Raw genomic sequence first — 20518 nt, 5'->3', positions numbered from 1 at the left:
CTGAACTGGGTTTGGGTTTTGTTGCTGCTACAGATAACTTCAATGCATCACACACTTTAAAATTCCTCCACCCGTGGGCTGCAGTTACCTTGTTTCTTGAGTGTCCTCGGGTGCCAGTATTCTTGCCCCCCCCCCCCCCCAACGCCCCGCCGCAGCCTTCAGCAGTCTCTGTACGTCTACTACAGAGGGAGTTTCTCTCTGCACTCTTGCTCCTTCTCCATCAATAGGAGTGCGATTGCTTATTAGGGCAAGCCTCATGGCCTCTTTGTCCTTTTGGGCTGGTCTCAGTCTTAGGCAGGTCCTCAGAGGTGGCAATTTCTCAGTGTTCCTGCATCCCTGCCCCCCAGATGTCAACCAAACTCTACCTTGTATGAGGGAAAACCTATCTGGAGAGGGAGAGAGCTTCATGCCCTGCCCGCAGGGCGAGAAATGTCTGCTTGGTGTCAGTGTAGGGTTCCCTGTCCTTCCCGAGTGGCAGACAGATTTTGCTTTTACTCCTCCTTCAAAAGCAGTGGATATCTGCCTGAGCCTGGGGACAAGAGAAGAGGATAGAAAAGTTTTCTGCTCTTCCTGAGGGTCTTAAGCATTTTGCTTTGTATGAAATAAGAATCCAGGGAAATGGCAGGGTTTCATGCCTGTGTGTCACTGGGAAGGGCTCTCTCTGTTCTCAGTTCCTCTTATGGTTCTCCCAGTTTATGGCAAAGAGCATGTGAATGAGGATTCCTCTTGGGTCTGAGGCTCCCTGTTACTCTAGAATGTCAGACTAACTCACTTTAAGAATCTGTCGATTTTAGCTGTTTTCTTACCAGCGTTTATGGTGGCTGCTTCCTCCTTAGGTGCTCCACTGAAGGCGAAACAGTTTGTGTGTCTTGTGGGGGACTGTCATCCTTTGGAATCCAGTTTACTTTGCTGCCATGCAACCTCTGCTATCTGATGGGCTCAAGAAATTAACAATCTTGTAGATTATCTATCCTTTTCTTCTTGTTAGGATGGGAGCATTGTTCTCTTATAGTTTTCTATATCTTAAGTGGAAGTAGAACTCTATAGGAGTTTAGTTTTAAATGATTTAGTAGTGATATTTCTTCTTTTGCTCTTTATTGTTACTCAGATAGTTTCTCTGGCTCCTTGACTCTTTCCTCTGCTGGTGGGTGTTTCCAGCTCTGGCCCCCCTGCTATGTGCTGTTCAATGGTATAGAGCCAACAGCCAAAACCAGGTTGTGATGAGTTATATCCTTGGGACAGCTTCACTCGGGCACCAATCTCTACATAATAACACAGGCTCAGAGGTGGTGCTAAGTGAATAGAGATGGAGAGGAGAATTTACTCTGAGCTAAAATCAGACCATTTGAGAACCCTATCTCTGTCTTCAGTGGTGTGGGATTTCTTAGAAAGCTACCAGGATTATAAATGTTAAATTAACATTTGATGGATGAATGAATAATACATAGAGAGTAGGAGAAAAGGGAGAAAAAGGCAAGAACTGCCTAGTCCAGTCCTGGGACAGGTATTAATGGGCTGAGATTGTATTTTGTTATGGTATGCCACAGACAGGGAGGAAGGCGGAGACAGAATATCCTACCAAGCCCAGGATTCAACAGAAAGTATGTAGGAATACAATATCCCTTCAAGAATTTAAAGTGATGTCCCTCAAATAATATAATGAAGATTTTAGTTTTACATTTCCGAATGGTTTTACCATGAATCACTGTACACCAGATTGGATTCCAATGGAAGGCAGTCTCTTATAACATATAACAAAGTTAAAGACACACTGCCTAGTATCAAGTAGTTGTGAGAAGAGATATTTATCCGGTGTAGAACTAGCTACATGACATTTATATTTTGAGAAATAATCATTTAACCTTTTTGCCACAGCTATCAGTCTCAACTTATTGTAAGAAACAGTTAGGTTTTAAAATTGGAACTTTTAAAGCAGGATCAGAGGAATAAATTTCCTAGTGTATAAATCTGTAATACAGGATAATAACTACTACGATCTGTCAGATTACACTTGGCACAAATCTAACCCAATACTTAAGGCTCCTAAGCATGAAGATCAAGGCTAAGTAGATGTGTACTATGGCTGAAGACACTAAGCTGGCCATCTCAGACAAAGGAGCGTTAATTTCATACATGGCATATAATGAATCGACTTTCCCAACAGTGAGATAGAATATAACATATGAGTACTAACCCAGGAATAGAGCTTAAATTTTTAAGTTCCACATCTAAAGGACCACAGCCAACCAGCTGAGAAAAGGCTAAGCAGGCTACATAATAATCCCCTAACCTAACAAATGTGAGCGAAATTTTAGCTCAAGTCTAACTGTAAAGTGAGGTTTAAATCAGGAAGTTCAGGAGGAACCTGGCTGGCTCAGTAGGTAGAGCACGCGACTCTTGATCTTGGGGGTCATGAGTTCAAGTTCCACACTGGGTGTAGAGCCTACTTAAAAAAAAAAGGAAAGAAAAAAGAGTAAATTAGGAATTTCAGGGTTGCAGAATAGTCTTTCAGAGTGAGGGATATGGTGTCCATAAGGAAAATGAGTTAATTATTAACAAATGCCTGGGATTTATGCAAAGACAGACTGATATGAGCACAAGGAATCAAGCAATCAGGAAGTTGTAATAGAAGAAAGGGAAGGGAAGAGGAAGACTGGTTTAAAAGACAAGAGGAAACCATACAGGTGAGCCTTATCCTTGCAGGAGGAAGACACACACTTCTTGGAGATGCACCGTTGATTTGGTAATCATCAATTACCTTTGTTTCGCAGAGAGCCAACTGGCAAATATAGGTGCCCAACAATAGTGTAAAAAAATACGGTTTGTACCCCCACTTAGTTGGTGAGCTACTTGATTACGTGCTTTGTTATATTCTCTTCTCCATCTAGCACAGTGCTGGGAACTTGGTATTTGCTCAAAATTCATTAGTTAATTGATTCTCCGCCTTTGGCATCTTCAAGTAAAGAACAATTCACAAAGCAGAGTCATCTTTCAGAAATGTGTGAGCTTCCCATCCCCTCAAAATGGACAAAGGCAAAGAAGATGAGAGAGGGGAAGGGTGCTAACATTTTACCAAATTAATGAGGGGATATATTGGTGCCCACAATGTGCTGGGAAATACAAAAACAGTCATAAGCCTGTCTCGGAAAAGCTTGAGCAAGTCTACAGGGATTAGAACGGTTGCTGAATTTATGGTACCCTGGGAACCTCTATTTGTCAAGTGCCATAGAGGCAGCCCTGACACTGGCACAGGTGAAGATGAATTTTCATTCAGAGCAGTGAGCCTTCTGACTCCATTAATCCTCAGGGTTTTGATGATGAATTTCTTTCCTTTTTTATTTTATTTATTTTCACTCTAATGCCTCCTCCCACTGCCCTGTAACAGTGTGGAAGGAACAGAACAGATGGTGCTTTACGTGGAAGACCGAGGGCTCATGAGGATACAAAGCCTGCCCACTCTGAAATCACATGACTGCACGTGCAAGGAAAAGCCTTGATTTCCCCTGGGAGACACAGACGCAATGATGTTAGTATTCCCAGTGGAGGGAGAGGAGGGGAAGGCTAACAGGCCATTTACAAGGAAGACCACACTTACACTAATATACTCTTCAGCAAGAACCATGTTTAATCACAAAACAACAGGAGGACCGGTATGTGAAGATTAAAAAACACCAAAGTTAAACAGAGGCAAATATGGGTTTTAGAATGGTGTTTTGCAAAACCCATTTAAAATGAACTAGTGAGGACATACAGTAGTAGAATACTGGCCTCTAGTTAACCTGCCATTGGCTCTGACCCAGTTTTAATCGGAAGAAGGCAGGATTTACAACCTGCTTAAGGATGGAGTTTGACAACTGCTATAATCAGAAGAGCTGTCAACACAAGGACAGCTGTCAAGCCAAACTGTAATTCATAAAAAATAATAGCTAAGCCCCCAAGACATCCCTAACATTGTCTGCACTTACTGATTTAACTGTACTTACAGTTTTATGAAAGTTCCCCAAACAGGTTAAGGATCCTAAAATCAAATCAAATCAAATCAAAAAATAGCTATGGAGTACCTATTAAATAAAAAAGGTTAAATACTACTGACTAAATGGATAAAATATGTCCAGCAGATTCCCTAGCACACAGTGTTTAATAAACAGTAATTATTATTACATGTCCAACTCTGTTTTGATGACCTCAAAAAGTGGCAGAAGTCTAGTGACCTGGTAAAAAATCTTAATTAAAGATGAATCACTCCTATAAGTGATTATTAATTAAACTTAAAATATTAATTTCATGAAATATTCCTGAGTTGTCAGAATATTTTAGTTTTATATATTTGTAACGCCAAAACCTCTTAACTAATGACATTATCTTAGTGCTTAATTATCTTGATTATAATATACATGGTATTTGTTTTGTTTTTTATGAAATGAATAATATAACCTGAGAGAGAGAGAAATGGAGGTTGTTTTACTAGATCAATTTTCGGCAGGATTCCTAAATCAGAGATAATTTTTATTAATGTCTAAACTCTCAGTGAACAGAAAGAAGAATATAAAAGCACATGGATGGACACAGATATTGATAAAGTACAGCTCTGAAAAATAGCCTTGATGCACTGTCTTAGGTGACCAATGATAAAGAATTTTCATTTATTTTATTTCTGTAAAAGACTATCTTTCAGAAAATAATGTCTGCTTTAAAAGGATACCAGGATGTAATTTTTTATGAAATTATGAAAACATGATTGGAACTGGAGTCAGAAGACCTGGACAAGTGTCTTGGCTCTGCTACTACACTTGAATTACCCTGTCAAGGTCACTTGACCCCTCTAGACTTCAGTTTGTCCATTTGCAAATGTATGAAAACAAGGCTTACCTCCAACATTTGTTGGAAAGGTTAAGAGATTACATATATGAAAACAGTACCACCACCACCTTATGTCTGTTTGGGTTTGGAGGCTTTTTGTGTGTGAATATTTTGTTAGAGTATATATAAGTTAAATAGAGAAGAACACCAAAATCATCTATACAAATTTTCTTAAGATGATATCATCCATGTAACTAGCACATAAATCAAGAATCAGATCATTATTTGAATCTCAGGAACACTGCTGCCCTGTTAACCCCTTCTAAATACCTACCCATTTCTTCAAGGTAACCATTATCCTGTTTACTACTGCTGGAGATGAATTTTTCCTGTTTTTGACCTTTATACAAATGGATGCATACAGTATGTACTCTTTTGTATCTGGCAATTTGAACTTAACAGTATGTTTGTGAGATTCATCCAAGGTGTTGCATGTGGTTATAGTTCTTTTTTATTGCTGTATAGTATTCCATTGGATGACTACCTTACCTGATCAGGTCTCATAATTCCCGAATCTGAAGATTAGAGTGTTTTATCAATTATTGGAATTATCAGTAAATGTATCTTCAAGTATCGATTCTTACCTACTTTCTCCTTCTGGAACTCTTACTTAAAAATGCTAGACTTTATTATTTTACACTCAATGTCTCTTCCACATTTTCATTTATCTTCTGTGTTGCCATTTAGAACTATCTTTCAGTTCACCATTTTCTTTAAAAAAATTTTTTTTAATGTTTATTTATTTTTGAGAGAGACAGAGACAGAGTGTGAGCAGGGGAAGGGCAGAGGGAGAGGGAGACACAGAATCTGAAGCAGGCTCCAGGCTCTGAGCTGTCAGCACAGAGCCTGATGCGGGGCTCGAACTCACGAGCCATGAGATCATGACCTGAGCCGAAGTCAGATGCTCAACCAACTGAGCCACACAGGCGCCCCTCAGTTCACCATTTTCTAAAAGGTCTATTTATTTTGAGAGAGAGAGAGAGAGAGTGAGAGTGAGACAGAGCGCACAAGCAGGGGAGGGGCGGCGGGTGGCGGCAGGGGGAGAGAATTCCAAAGCAGGCTCTGCACTTACAGTGTGGAGCCAGACGCAGGACTCAAACCGTGAGAGTCAAACACTTAACCAACTGAGCCACCCAGGCACTTCTCAGTTCACCATTTTTTTAAACCTGTGCCAATTCTGCACTTGATAAACTATCCACTATAAAATTTCTGTATTTTTTTATTTATTGAAGTTCATTTGGTTCTCTTGTGAATCTCTCTGTTCTTTTTTTGAATGTCTTATTCTTCTTAGGTTTTTCATCCATTGATTTTATATAAACTTATTCTGATAATTTCTATCTAGTAGTTTTATTCAAGTTCTTCAAAGTCTAATCGTGAGGTTTATTATGTCTGCTGACAATCACTTAAGTATATTTTGTAATTTTGGACTGTAAGCTCATTTTCAGCAGGGCTTCTTTGTATAGGAATTTTGTGCCATCCTGGTTGAGGATGTGTCCCTCAAGAGAAGTTTAGCATTTGCTTTTGCCAGATCCCTCATGGGTAACCTGTCTAGACACTTATTATGTTAATTTATTGACTTGAGGATTTCTGAAATAATCAGAGTATAAATTAAACCCAAACTCGCATGAGATGGGGACTTTTTTTTTCCCCCCACCCAGATTTTGGTATCTGGCAAATAAGCTGCTTTGTCTTCCTTTCTTACAGGTAGGGCGACTTTTTCTAATGTAATTATTACTATTATTATTTTTTAACTGAGGGTATAGCCCTTTGACTGTCCTGGCTTGTGTGCAGGTTTCAGTTCTAACTCCTCATTATTTCTCATTCAAGATGTATCATTTCCAGGGTTTGGTGGCATTGAAACCCAAACCTGCAGTTTTCCCAAATTAGATAGTGTTAGCTCACACACTTACCACTATGGTTACCACATCCTTGTATATTGGGTGAGAGTTGAAGACACCTAAAGTCTGGGGACATCCTTTAACCTCTAAAAGGATGTTTGGTATATTTTATCTAGCAACTAGTAAGTACTCAAAAATATGAACGAATGAAATATAATTAAAAAGGTAAGTCATATTCACAGTACTAATAGAGCCTATGATATTGTGATTTAAAATAATTTAAATTTAGAGGTGTCTGCGTGGCTCAGTTGGTTAAGCATCCAACTCTTTTTTTTTTTTTGGAATTTTTAAAATGTTTATTTATTTTCAAAATTTTTTGTAATGTTTTTATTTTTATTTTTGAGACACAGAGAGAGAGAGAGAGAGAGAGAGAGAGAGAGAGAGAGAGAGCGAGCATGAGTTGGGGAAGGGCAGAGAGAGAAGGAGACACAGAATCTGAAGCAAGCTCTAGGCTCTGAGCTGTCAGCACAGAGCCCGATATGGGGTTTGAACTCATGAACCATGAGATCATGACCTTAGCCAAAGTCAGACACTAAACCAGGTGCCCCAAATGTTTATATGTTTGTTTATTTTTGTGAGAGAGAGAGAAAGAGAGAGAGAGAGAGAGAGAGCGAGCCGGGGAGGGGCAGAGAGATATGGAGACACAGAATCCAAAGCAGGCTCCAGGCTCTGAGCTGTCAGCACAGAGCCCGACATGGGGCTTGAACTCACAAACCGTGAGACCATCACTTGAGCTGAAGGCAGACACTTAACCAACTGAGCCACCCAGGCACCCCAAGCAGCCAACTCTTGATTTCGGCTCAGGTCATGGTCTCACCATTTGTGAGTTTGAGCACAGCATCAGACTTCATGCTGTCAGCACCGAGTCTGCTTTGAGATTCTCTTTCTCTCTCTCTACCCCTCCCCTGCTCATGCTCTCTCAAATATTTAAAAAATAAATATAAAATACATAAATAAAATAATTTAAATGTAATTTTCAAACAGGTAATATCTATCTATCTATCTATCTATCTATCTATCTATCTATCTATCTATCTCCAAATAGAGAAATTATTAAAGGGCTTATAGGAAGACCTTTTTATCCTATGCTAGTACTCTAGCCTCACAGTTCCTCTTCCCTTAGGCAACCAACACTGACTCTCTGTGTATCCTTCCAGCGATATCTTATGCAGTTATTAGCAAATATGTACAGATATATTCATGGTAGCACATGATATACACTATTCTGCATCTTAATCCTTCCACTTAACAATGTATCTTAGAGATTTTTCCATATTAGTACATAAATAAAATATAGCAAAGGTCCAAAGACCTTTGGAAAATTCCAATCCTGTTGCTATGTAGAAATGCATTTTGCACATATCAAACTTAATTGGACACATTCCCACATCCACAGAGGCATTTACCTCTAATGGTTAACTAGGGGTGACAGAGTGACTCATCTACATTCTCAAGGGTACATTCAGTCTGCCTTAACTGTTTCTACAGTTTCTGGATGGAGAAATAAAAGGAAAGCACAACACATGCCATAGAGAAGGCACTAAACATAACCAAATGAGTGGATGAGAGAAGAAACGTGAGAATGAAAGAACCGATTTCGCAGAGCATGTGGATGCCCTGGCAGGGGCTGTCTCTCTAAGCAGAGCAGTGAACTCCGGACCTAATGGCAAATATTCTGGCGTAAAAGAAGTTTGCTGTTTGAAGTCAGGCATCAGGAAAAAGGGGTAGCCTGGATTTTGCCCTGAAAGCCTCACAATCACTGAGAAGTTTTTTCTTTCCCCTTTCTGATGACCTGTGGCTGTTTGACCTATGCCTGGTTGTCCCAGATTGCGATCACAGCTGTGGATGCAGCTAAGAAAAGTTTTCTTCTGGGTGGAAAATTAGGGTTTAGAATAGCCAGCTCTTGGTGATGTTAGAGGATGTAAGCGACAGAATTATCAATGTGTCGGAGGAATGAGTGAAGAGTGCTGTGGGAAGAGGCACAGAAGGGATTTGTTTTTCTCTCCTCTCCTAGGAAATCTACAGATGTGGGTTTAAATTTCTAGCTCCCTTAGGTAAGTTTATTAACTTCTTGCAGCTTTGGTTTCCTCATTTACAAAATGTGAAAGTGTGTAAGTATGTTTTTAATGGTACCCCTTTCAAAGGCATTTGGTAACGTAAAGTATATATGTCTGTATATATGTGTATATATGTATATATGTATATATGTGTATATATGTAATTTCAATTAACACATATTTTAAGTATGGCATACAGAGGAATATAAAGGCTAATAAAACAAATTTTTGGCTATTACAAATAATGCTGCAATAAATGCTCTTAATCACGTCTCACTACAAACACGTTCAGGAGTATTGCTAGGGTATATAAACAGAAGTGGAACTGTTGGGCTGTAGGGGATGCGGACCCTCAGTTTCACTAGATCTCACCAAACTGATCTCCAGTGGTTGTGACAGGTGACACTCAGCAAGTATGCACGTTCTTGTTGTTCCACATCCCACTACTAATACTTGTAGGTGTCTGCCTGGTGCCAATCTCACCAGTGTGAAAACATATCTACATGTTATAATCTGTACTCTCTGATTACAGTTCTTCAAAGGGCTCTTCATGGTATGGCACCTCTTGAGAGCAATGGTAATGACAGCTTTTGTTCCAGACTATCTTATCGAGGATGTCTGCAGAGTGAACAGCCTAGGACAACAGAGGTGGTGTTTCCTTCCAGAGTAGAGGGTAGGTTTGCTTACTGTCCAGTGTAATGAAGAGAACTCGTTCTCTGGAGCCACAGCTGGGCAGACTTGCTTGCAGCTCACTTTGACAGACTAGAGTTCCTTAAGGTTAAGATTTAAGAGACGATACACTATGTGTGTAGTATCTGTCTGGGCTTCTCTGCATTGCTCCTATGGGACTCAAAAGGCAATGACACAAACGTAAAGCTCATGCTGCTGGCTGTGCTGTGAATAATAGTCTGGTGTCTTTTGCCAGAATCCATGAAACTGTCGGGCTAACTTGTTAATTTGCAAGCAGAGTATAATCTCAGATTACTCCTAGTTCTTGACAGTTATGAGGGGGGTTTGAGTATCTTTTGCTGTTTATTTAATATCTGGCTCTTCCTATTTGTGCACTACCCATTTTTCAGGTTCTATTTTTCCATTTGATTGTCCTTCTTATTAGCTGAGTAGATGTTCTTTATATATTCTGAATAATTATCTTATGCAGGTTATCTGCATTTTAAAGATACTCTCCCAGTCTTTGCCTTGCATTTTTACTTTGCTCATACTATCTTTTGTTTAACAGAAGTTTAAAATTTTAATGTACTATCATAGTTTAAATTATGATTTGTACTTTCGAGTGTTAAGAAACCATTCCTTACTCTATTCATCTAAAAGTTTATAATTTTGCTTTTCTCTATATATGTATTCAATTCACCTAAAATTGATTTATGTGTGTGGGGTGAGTTGTTTGGTTATTTGCTGTTGTATAACAAACCACTCAAAATGTCTGGTGGCTTAAATATGGCAATGCATTATTTTCAATGATTCTGTGGGTTGACCAGCTGGTTCTTTTGCTTCAAAGAACTAATTTTTAGTTTGTTGACTTTCTTTCTTTTCTTTTTCTTTTTATGGGGAAGATAGTTCTTTTTTTCTTTTTCTTTTTTTTCAAATTTTTATTTGAATACTAGTTAGTTAACATATATTATAACATTGCTTTCAGGAATAGAATTCAGTGATTCATCACTTAACATATAATACCCAGTGCTCATCATAACAAGTGCCCTCCTTAATGCCCATCACCCATTTAGCCCACCCCCACCCACCTCCCCTCCAGTAACCCTCAGTTTGTTCTCTATTGTTAAGAGTCTCTTATGGTTTGCTTCCCTCCCTCTCTTTTTTCTTTTTTTTTTCTCCCATATGTTCATCTGTTTTGTTTCTTATTCTCTATTTCATTTATTTCTACTTTAATCTCCATTATTCTTTCTGTTTTCTTTAGGCTTTGTTTGCTATTCTTTCTCTAGTATCTTAAGGTGGAAGATCAGGTTACTAATTTGAGATTTTTCTTCTTTCTTAACATAGGCATTTACAGCTATAAATTTCTCCGTGAGCACTGCGTTAGCTGCACTCCATCCATTTTGGCATGTGCTATCTTTATTTCCATTCATCTCAAAGTATTTTCTGATTTCTCTTTTGACTTCCTCCTCCTTGACCCACTGGTTATTTAGGAATCTGTTGTTTAGTTTCTTTATACTTGTGAGTTTTCAAGTCTTGATATCTAATTTCATTCCATTGTTCCATTAAGAACATACATTCCATTATTTCTATTCCTCTAAATTTACTGAGGTTGTTTCATGGCCTGCATATTGTCTATCCTGAAGAACACTCTAGGTGCACTTGACAAGAATATATATTCTGTTGTTGTTGGATGGAGTGTTTAGATGTCTTTTGGATCTAGTTGGTTCGTAGTGTTGTTCAAGTCTTCCATTTCTTTGTTTACCTTTTGTCTAGTTGTTCTACCCATTACTGAAAGTAGGGTGCTGGAATCTCCAACTATTATTTTTGAATTGTCTATTTTGAGTTTTTTCTTTAATGGTTGCTCTAGGGTTTACCACATACATTTTAAGTTCAGCTTTGGCTTTATACTTGGCTTAATTCCAGTGATATGTAGAAACATTACTCCCATATACTTCTATTCCATTTTCCCTCTTTTGGTGGTAGTAATGTTTTACCTGTTTTATAAATTAACGTTACAAATCCAACAATACATTATTATAGTTACTTTAACATCTGTAGTCATTTCCTTAGCCCATTATAACTTTGTTCTCATCCATCTCCCTTGTGCTGTTACTGGCAAATATATTATACTTCTATAGGCTGTGGGCTCAATAATACATTATATACATATTATTTAGACATCACTTGTTAAAATCAGTTAAGGAAAGAAAGGAGAAAAAATATGCATTTATATGGTCTTTTACAATTACATATATATTTATGAGTGCTCTCTGTTTTTTTCATGTGGATCTGAATTATCTTTTGGGTCATTTGCTTTCAGTCTGAATATTCTGCTTTAGTATTTCTTGTCAGGTGGGTCTGCTAGCAACAAATTCAGTTTTTGTTTATCTGGGAAAGGTTTTACTCCATCTTAATTTTTGAAAGACAGCTCTGCTAGATATAGATTATAGATACAGATTCCTTCTGTATTATATAGATATTCAAGGTCAGAACACAGTGGGATAACATATTCAGAGTGCTCAAAGAAAAACACTCAACCAGGACAAATTGTCCTACAAACCAGCCCAATCAAATCATGGCTTCTTTAAAGGTCAGTGTTTGATATTTGTTCTGACTCATGAAGGCTCCTCCCAGCTGTAGCATTCATTCTCCCATTCTCTCTACTATTCTTGAGAGGACCCTTAGCCTTGAACTTCTCCAGGCTCTGTTGTAAATGAAGTCAGTTCCTTTGGGAAGAGATTAGGGGCTGTTTTATAGCTTTCTCTACCCCTCCCCCCACCGCGGGCAAAATCTCTGAGCCAGACTCTGGAGCTAGGAATGTGGATAACAGCAAGCTTCTCTTGAGTGATCCCCTCCCTCCCTGGCTCTAGGAGTTGGTGCTGGTGGCAGTGAGGGGATACATGGCCTTGCTGTCCTGGCATGGAACCACCACCTCTCAAGTCAGGGCAAGGGTGATCAGGGCCTCAATATTCTCAGTGCACCACATCAAAGACCCCATTTCATGATGGGATCCTGGGCAGAATAAGGGAGTCCCTATCTCTTACCTGCGCTTGCCCAGGGCTTAGTTCTTTAAAATTTATTTTCTATCTATATAGTTAGCATTAACAGCTAGCCCAATAGTTTAGACTCTTAGACTATTCAGTGAGGTTCCTGACATCCAAGCAAATGCTAATAAGCAGTGGACAGAAATGTCCAGGGGCATCTGAGCCATTTATTATTGAATGGTGGTCCAGGATGGCCAAAAGCGGCAAAAGAGCCTAATGTATTCTGTCCCCCAAAGTATGAAGGGGGTTGATCCTTAATCTAGTTTAAATATTGATGGCTGTGTTTTATTCAACCATATACACAGCCAAATAGAATAAAAGTAGGAATCCTTTTAGTAAGTGCTTTATTTACAAAATATCTTTTATCTCACTGAATTTACCCAGTACTCTTTAAGAGCCATATTATTTGCATCTTACAGATTAACCTCTATTTTATAGATTAGTTAGTTAAGTGAAGATTACTTGACTAAGGTAATCCGCAGGTGAAATTAGTTACAAATTCAAATCTGTTCTTCTTTACTTCAGTTACATCAAGAAAGTATATCTTTTAGGAGAGACTGTAGCTCCTAGAGTGACAATGATTAGTATCTCACTTGTCACTGAGAGTACTGAGAATGAAAGAATGAATTTTCAAAGGTGGACTGGAGGAGGCTCCATTTCTGTTGACGGTATAGAAATGCTCTATTTACTATGAATGTTCCCACAGAATTTTAATATACCTCCAACTGTGGAGGTTATTAATCTGTTTCTAAACAAAAAATTACTGTGTCTCTGCTAGTGCTAGACACTTTCCTTTTAAATTTATTTTTATTTTAAAGTATAATTAACATACAGTGTTATATTAGTTTCAGATATATAATATAATGATTCAACAATACTATATATTTCTCAGTGTTCACCAAGATTAAGTACAGTCTTAATCTTAATCCCCTTCATTCATTTCAACCACCCACCCCCACCCACCTCCCCTCTGGCAACCACCAGTTTGTTCTCTGTATTTAAGAGTCTCTTTTTTCCTTTGTTCATTTGTTTTGTTTCTTAAATTCTTTTTTTTTTTAAATTTTTTTTAACACTTATTTATTATTGAGACAGAGAGAGACAGAGCATGAACACGGGAGGGGCAGAGAGAGAGGGAGACACAGAATCTGAAACAGAATCCAGGCTCTGAGCTGTCAGCACAGAGCCAAACGCGGGGCTCGAACTCACGGACCATGAGATCATGACCTGAGCCGAAGTCGGCCGCTTAACCGACTGAGCCACCCAGGCGCCCCTGTTTCTTAAATTCTTAAACGAGTGAAATAATCTAGTATTTGTCTTTCTCTGACTGATTTATTTCACTTAGCATAATACCCTCTGGGTTCACCCATGTTGTTGCAAAGGGCAGGATCTCATTCTTTTTTTGTGGCTAATATTTCTGTGTGTGTGTGTGTGTGTGTGTGTGTGTGTGTGTGTGTACACACACATATATACACATACACATCACATCTTCTTTATCCATTCATCTATAGTGGACACTTGGGTTGCTTCTGTATCTTGGCTATTGTAAATAATGCTGCAGTCCACATGGGGTGCATATTTTTTAGTTAGTGCTTTTGTTTTCTTTGGGTAAGTATATAGTAGTGGAATTACTGGATCACATGGTAATTCTAGTTTTAATCTTTTGAGGAACCTCCACATTGTTTTCCACACTGGCTGTACCAACTGTCCAGGCCTTTTTCCAAGCACTACACAGGGTTGGACAAAGTTGAAATAAACAAATAAAGAAAACTTCCAAATATGGTTATTAATAAGTTAGAGACATCTTACCATAATGTAGAGCTGTTTGACCTTCATTGTCCTGTAAAAGAAACAAATAACACATTTTAGAAGTCTAAGTTATTGCAGAAGTATGGAAGTACACAAGCTATAGCAAATATATCTGATATACCAAAGTTCTAAAGGTTTATCAAATACAGTTCTTCTTGCCTCACAGTAACTTTTGGCCAAGCTCTACCTGGGAGAATAGGAGAGTGTTGAATGGTAATTTGTGTACTGAAGTAGCTACAGCAGAGTCACAGGATAACCAGATTGCAGATATTAAACCAAAGGGAACCTCTTAGAATGTGGCAGTTTGATTACCCAATTAGTGGCAAAAACCCTCTGATGCTGTGTATCATTGATCTCAGCTAGTATTATAATGTTTTTTTAAGTTTATCACCAAATATATCTGAGACATCTGTGATTTCTCAAAAGTTAGTAGCTTTTCAATCCTCTTTCAAATATTCATAAATTCTAGATTCAAATATTAGGTTTCCTAACCAGAGCAAATACCATAAGGAAATGTGATTTCAGGGTGCCTAGGTGGCTCAGTCAGTTAAGCGTCTGACTCTTGACTTCGGCTCAGGTTATGATCTCACAGTTTGTGAGATTGAAACCCATGCTGGGCTCGTGGAGCCTGCTTGGGATTCTCTCTCTCCAAATATATAAACTTGAAAAAAAATAAAAAATAAAAAAATAAAAAGAAATGTGATTTCAAAGCACACAAAGTCCTAGAAGTTATTAAGTTTGGAGTTCCCACTGATTACTCCAATAGTTGATTTAATTTTTTTATTCTTTTAAAACCAAGATATTCTAACTATATATACTAATTTTAGCACAGGTAAGTGCTTTTTAGCAACACTGCCTTTTTTTTAACGTTTATTTTTGAGAGAGAGTGTGTGCGTGCTTATGGGTGGGGAAGAGGCAGAGAAAAAGGGAGACAGAATCCCAAGCAGGCTCCATGCCATCAGTACAGAGCCCAATATGGGACTCGAACCCTGGAACCATGAGAGCATGACTTGAGCCAAAGTCAAGAGCCAGATGCTCAACTGACTGAGCCATCCAGGCACCCCAGCAATACAATACTGCCTCTTATTAAGTTGAGAGTAGGTGATGATATTAATGAACAACAAATAAATCAGGATTAAGTACAAGTGAAAGCAGAATTTAGTAATTAATTTGATATTGACTTAGTAATATGCATGGCCCTATTGTGCCCCGATAATTAAGAATAAATGCTTAGGGGCACCTGGGTGGCTGAGTTGGTTACGTGTCTGCTCAGGTCATGATCTCACGGTTCGCTAGTTCAAGCCCTACATCATGCTGGAGAGGAGCCTGCTTAGGATTCTCTCTCTCCCTCACTCTCTGCCCCTCCCCTGCTTGCCTGCATTCTTTCTCTCTCTCTCAAAAGTGAAAAAATACAATAAAATTTAAAAAAAAAGCTTAATTGTTGTGAATAACTGAGAGAGGGTGATATTATGACCTAATCAACTATTCTAGGGTACATCGTATCTACCTTTCCCACTTCTTAAAAGTTGAATGTGGGGATTGATTCCCAGAACTTTTTGGCTATGGTTCTATTTAATCCCCTAGGAAGGAAAGCAAAAAGCTGTCACAGGAAAGTTCTTTACTGGTTCAGATGAATAGTGAGAAAGTCACTCCTTAAGGGCTTTTTAACACCTAGAGAAGGTTTACAGGGGTGACTTCTGGTGGGGGTAGGGAGACAACTTTAAGGCAATATAGTTCAAAAACATTTTTTTTTCTTAAGTTTATTTTTGAGAGAGATAGAGAGTGCAGGGAAGTGGCAAAGAGAGAAGGAGACAAAGAATCCGAAGCAGGCTCCAGGCTCTGAGCTGTCAGCACAGAGCCTGACGTGGGGTTGAACCCACGAACTGTGAGATCATGACCTGAGCCGAAGTGGGACGCTTAACCAACTAAGCCCCCCAGGTGCCCTGCAATATAGTTTAATTAAACACTTTTCCTACCAGAGAATGGGAATTCTTTTGGATTTGGGAGTGAGGTGTGAGAAGTGAGTGGAGATATGAAAGAAGTAATTTTGAGGGCCCCTGGGAGTAGGGTAGACTTGGCTGAAGTGTAACAGTGGATGCTCATTGAGCAACATAAGGATAATAAATTCTAAGGGAATGATGGAAAGCAGCACTAAGAAGTCAGGGAGATAACAGAACATTTTTGCCTCCTTAAAATTTTTTTTTAATTGAAGTATAGCTGACACAATTATATTAGTCGCATGTATACTACCCAGTGATTCAACAATTATATACATTACAAAATGCCTACTTCTTTCTTGTCTTTTCCAATATAGCCCCTACCTTGCTCCCTGCTCCCCTTTGCCTTGCCCTGCTCTTGAAGTTAAGGACAGGTAAGGGAAGAGAGCGAAGGCAGCTACAGTTAACAGGTTCCAATCCATGTGATGCTGATGGGTGATCAGCATGACAATGGGAAGTTGTGCTCCAGAGTGTTCTGAATTGCCTGGCTACCACCAAAGGCATTTAGAAGGAACTGAACTGCCCATTACAGCTTTAGACTCACATCTACTTTGCCCGCTTCCAATGTTAATCAGTAAAAGAGTGTGTGTGTGTGTGTGTGTGTGTGTGTGTGTGTGTGTGTGTGTGTGTGTTTACGCATTCACACGCATGTATGTGATGAGTTTATACGTTCGTTTATTCGTTTATGGTTTAAATGTCCAGTAATAGAAAAACAATTTCAGAAAGGGCTTAATCTATTATAATTTTGGACTCATGCATCCATCATGCAAGGTTATTATTTTCCACAATTATCTATCTTTAGAAAGTGTAGTTCTCTTGCTATTTGTGCATAACTTTCTTAATCACCCTATTCATATATACTAAAGGCTAGTTTCTTTTAATTTCTAATTGGTTATCTTCACTAGGGAGGGGAAACCATTTCTTTAATCACTTTTACCAATGAATACTAAATGTGTATCTTCAGCCCAATTTCCAGTTAATTAATTAAAAATATTTATCGAGCTCTTATTATGTCCCAGTCACTGTTCTAGGGACTAGAAACACGGAGATGAGCAAGACAGACAAGGTCCTTCATGTTATAAATCTTATATTCTGCTGCCAGGAAAAGTAATAAGTAAGTATATTTAATAACAGGCAGAGATAAGTGCTCTGAAAAGATAAAGCAGAATAAGAATCTAGAGTGATGTGGGGTGCTGTTTTAGATAGAGAGGACAAAAAAAGGCTCTATGAAAAGGTATGTTTACACAAAGAACTGGGGAAGATGCGAGGGTAACCCAAGCTGAACAAACCATAGCACCCATCATCCTCCTGGTCTGAAAAGCTAAGCCAAACCTATCCTATTTTTTCTCTCAGGATTTTACAATATGGAACTAGGGGATGGAAGTATGTGTATAGAGAAGATCCTTTCCTCTCCAAGCAAAAGAAAATGGTGTAGTGAAATGAGACAGACACCAAAGGACAAATACTGTATTATTTCATTTACACGAAGTACTCAGAGTAGCCAAATTCAATGGGACAGAAAAACAGAATAGTGGACACCAGGGGCTCAGGGAAGGAAGGAATGAGGAGTTATTGTTTAATGGGTACAGAGTTTCAATCTGCGATGGTGAAAAAGTTCTGGAGGTGGATGGTGGTGGTGGCTGCACGACAGTGTGAATGTGCTTAATGCCACTGAACTGTACACTTAAAAATGGTTATAACAGTTAATTTTATGTTATATTTTACCAAAATATAAATAAAAGAAAGTTTAAAGAAGCAACAGCAGAAGGTGTGAACCCAAACTGCAAGTGGCGACATTCTTCACTTCTTGGAGAAAACTTCTTCAGTAGGAAAAAAGTGAGTAAGTATTCACAGAGAGAAGTAGTGGTCAGAGATGGAGAGAAAATAATGAGTCTCTGAAATTCTGTTTCTTAGCTGTGTGTGTTTGGGCCCTTGGAGAATTACCTTGCTTTTTTTTTTTTTTTTTTTTTTAAAGCTCTGCTCTGCATTCAGAGGGATGCTTATTGTATTTTTTGCTGCACTGCTGGGTGTTTTACAGTGGGAAAAATTTTCAGATTTAGTCTGGAATCTGGGGGAAAAGGAAATCCCTTAACCTTTAAGACTCAGTTCACTTTCTTCAGGAAACCTCCCCAACTCCTCTTTTTCTACCACTGGGCAGATCATACACATTTACCTGTCTCTTCCACTAAGACTGTAAACTTCTTGCAGACAAGTGCTATGTCTTTTACCCAGTGCCCATCACAGTATCTTGCATATAGTGTATGCTCAATAAATGTTCTTGAAATGGGGGAATGAATACATTAATCTTTCCTCATTGGTTTATTCTTTAATTTCTTGATGTACCTTTTTTCTTTTACCTGAATTAAAAACAAAAGTTCCCACATAATTCCTATAGTATGGAATATAATACCAGATAAAGTAATGTAATGAGGGACTAAACAATGATGAATAGGAGACTGAGTTTATAGTTAACTAAGGGCTAAATGATTACTATATTCAGTTTGACTTCCAGATTCCTTTTCTTCTATAGGGTCACACAACAAACTGGTCCCTCATGAATTTATACAGGTTATTTCTCTCCCCACATGTATTCTGCACTTATCCTTTCTCACTTTGTTTTAATCACATCTCCATTTTATTAGTAATTATTTCTTTAAGAATTTAGTTTTCTTCTATCTCCAGACTGGGCACTCTATCAAATATAAGAAATAAGATTTAATTTTACCAAATGAAGTATTGATGAAAATATTAAAAATTTTGCTTAGAACTGATATATAGGAAACTTTATTTTATCCCTTTAACATTAAACCACTGATAACATTACTATTTCCTGTGCATAAAACTCTGTGGCCAAGTCCTGAGTTTTTCCCTACTGCTAGAAGCATTTTATCAAACTGAATCAAGAGCCATATTTCTAAGTCAAGATACACATATTTTATAGCTGACATCATATTCAATGGTGAAAAACTGAGAATTTTTCTTCTAAGATCAGGAATAAGACAAGGATGTCCACTCCCACCATGTTATTCAACTTAATACTAGAAGTCCTAGCTGTAGCAATGAGGCAATAAAAAGAAATAAAAGGCATCCAAATTGGTAAGGAAGAAGTGAAGCTGTCACTATTTGCAAATGACATAATACTATATATAGAAAACCCTAAAGACTCCACCAAAAACGATTAGAACTGATAAATGAATTCAGTAAAGTTGCAGGATATAAAATTAATATACACAAACCTGTTACATTTCTATACAATAGTAATGAAGCAACAGAAAGAGAAATTAAGAAAACAATCCCATTTATAATTGTACCAAAAAGAATAAAAATACCTAGTAATAAACTTAACCTTATGAGGTGAAAGACTTATACTGTGAAAACCATAAAACACTGATGCAAGAAATTGAAGACGACACGAACAAACAGAAAGATATTCCATGGTTCGTGGATTAAAAGAACCAATATTGTTAAAATGTCCATCCTACCCAAAGCAATCTACAGATTCAATGCAATCCTTACCAAAATACCGACAGCATTTTTCACAGAATGAGAACAAATCATCCTAAAATTTGTATGGAACCACAAAAGAGCCTCAAGAGCCAAGGTAATCTTGGGAAAGAAGAACAAAGCTGGAGGTATCACAATCCCAGATTTCAACATATACTGCAAAGCTGTAGGAATCAAAACAGTATGATACTGGCACAAAAACTGACACATAGATCAGCAGAACAGAATAGAGAGCCCAGACATAAACCAATGCTTATATGATCAATTAATCTACGACAAAGGAGATAAGAATATGCAATGGGGACAAGACGGTCTTTTAAAAAAAATTTATTACATTTATTTATTTTTGAGAGACATAGTGAGGCAAAGTGAGAGTGGGGGAGGGGAAGGGAGAGAGGGAGACACAGAATCTGAAACAGGCTCTAGGCTCTGAGCTGTCAGCACACAGCCTGACGCGGGGCTTGAACCCACAAACCGTGAGATCGTGACCGGAGCCAAAGTCAGATGCCTAACTGACTGAGCCACCCAGGAGCCCCGGAAAAAGACAGTCTTTAACAAATGGTGCTGGGAAAACTGGACAGCTACATGCAAAAGAATGTAACTGGACCACACAAAAATAAACTCAAAATGGGTTAAAGACCTAAGTGTGAGACCTGAAACCATAAAACTAGAAGAAAACACAG

At 38.3% G+C, this 20518-nt stretch overlaps 1 protein-coding gene across 9 annotated transcripts in view; it reads right to left on the bottom strand.

Annotated features, from left to right (window-relative positions):
• Positions 1–20518, bottom strand: part of ACBD6 (acyl-CoA binding domain containing 6) — a 214935-nt gene that overhangs the window by 22904 nt on the left and 171513 nt on the right. For 6 of the 9 annotated variants that reach the window (XM_019821774.3, XM_019821777.3, XM_019821779.3 and 3 more), the window contains one exon: positions 14335–14365. In XM_019821774.3, the coding sequence (XP_019677333.1) occupies positions 14335–14365 (31 nt within the window). Of the gene's footprint in view, positions 1–144; positions 2444–3983; positions 4019–14334; positions 14366–20518 lie in introns of those variants that run through there. The other 3 variants (XM_006942765.5, XR_006591998.1, XM_019821776.3) reach the window with 2 other exon arrangements.

Source organism: Felis catus, chromosome F1, assembly GCF_018350175.1.
Source record: "Felis catus isolate Fca126 chromosome F1, F.catus_Fca126_mat1.0, whole genome shotgun sequence".
Lineage (NCBI taxonomy): Eukaryota > Metazoa > Chordata > Mammalia > Carnivora > Felidae > Felis > Felis catus.
The sequence above is the reverse complement of the archived record's forward strand: the minus strand, read 5'-3'. Positions and strand labels throughout refer to the sequence as shown.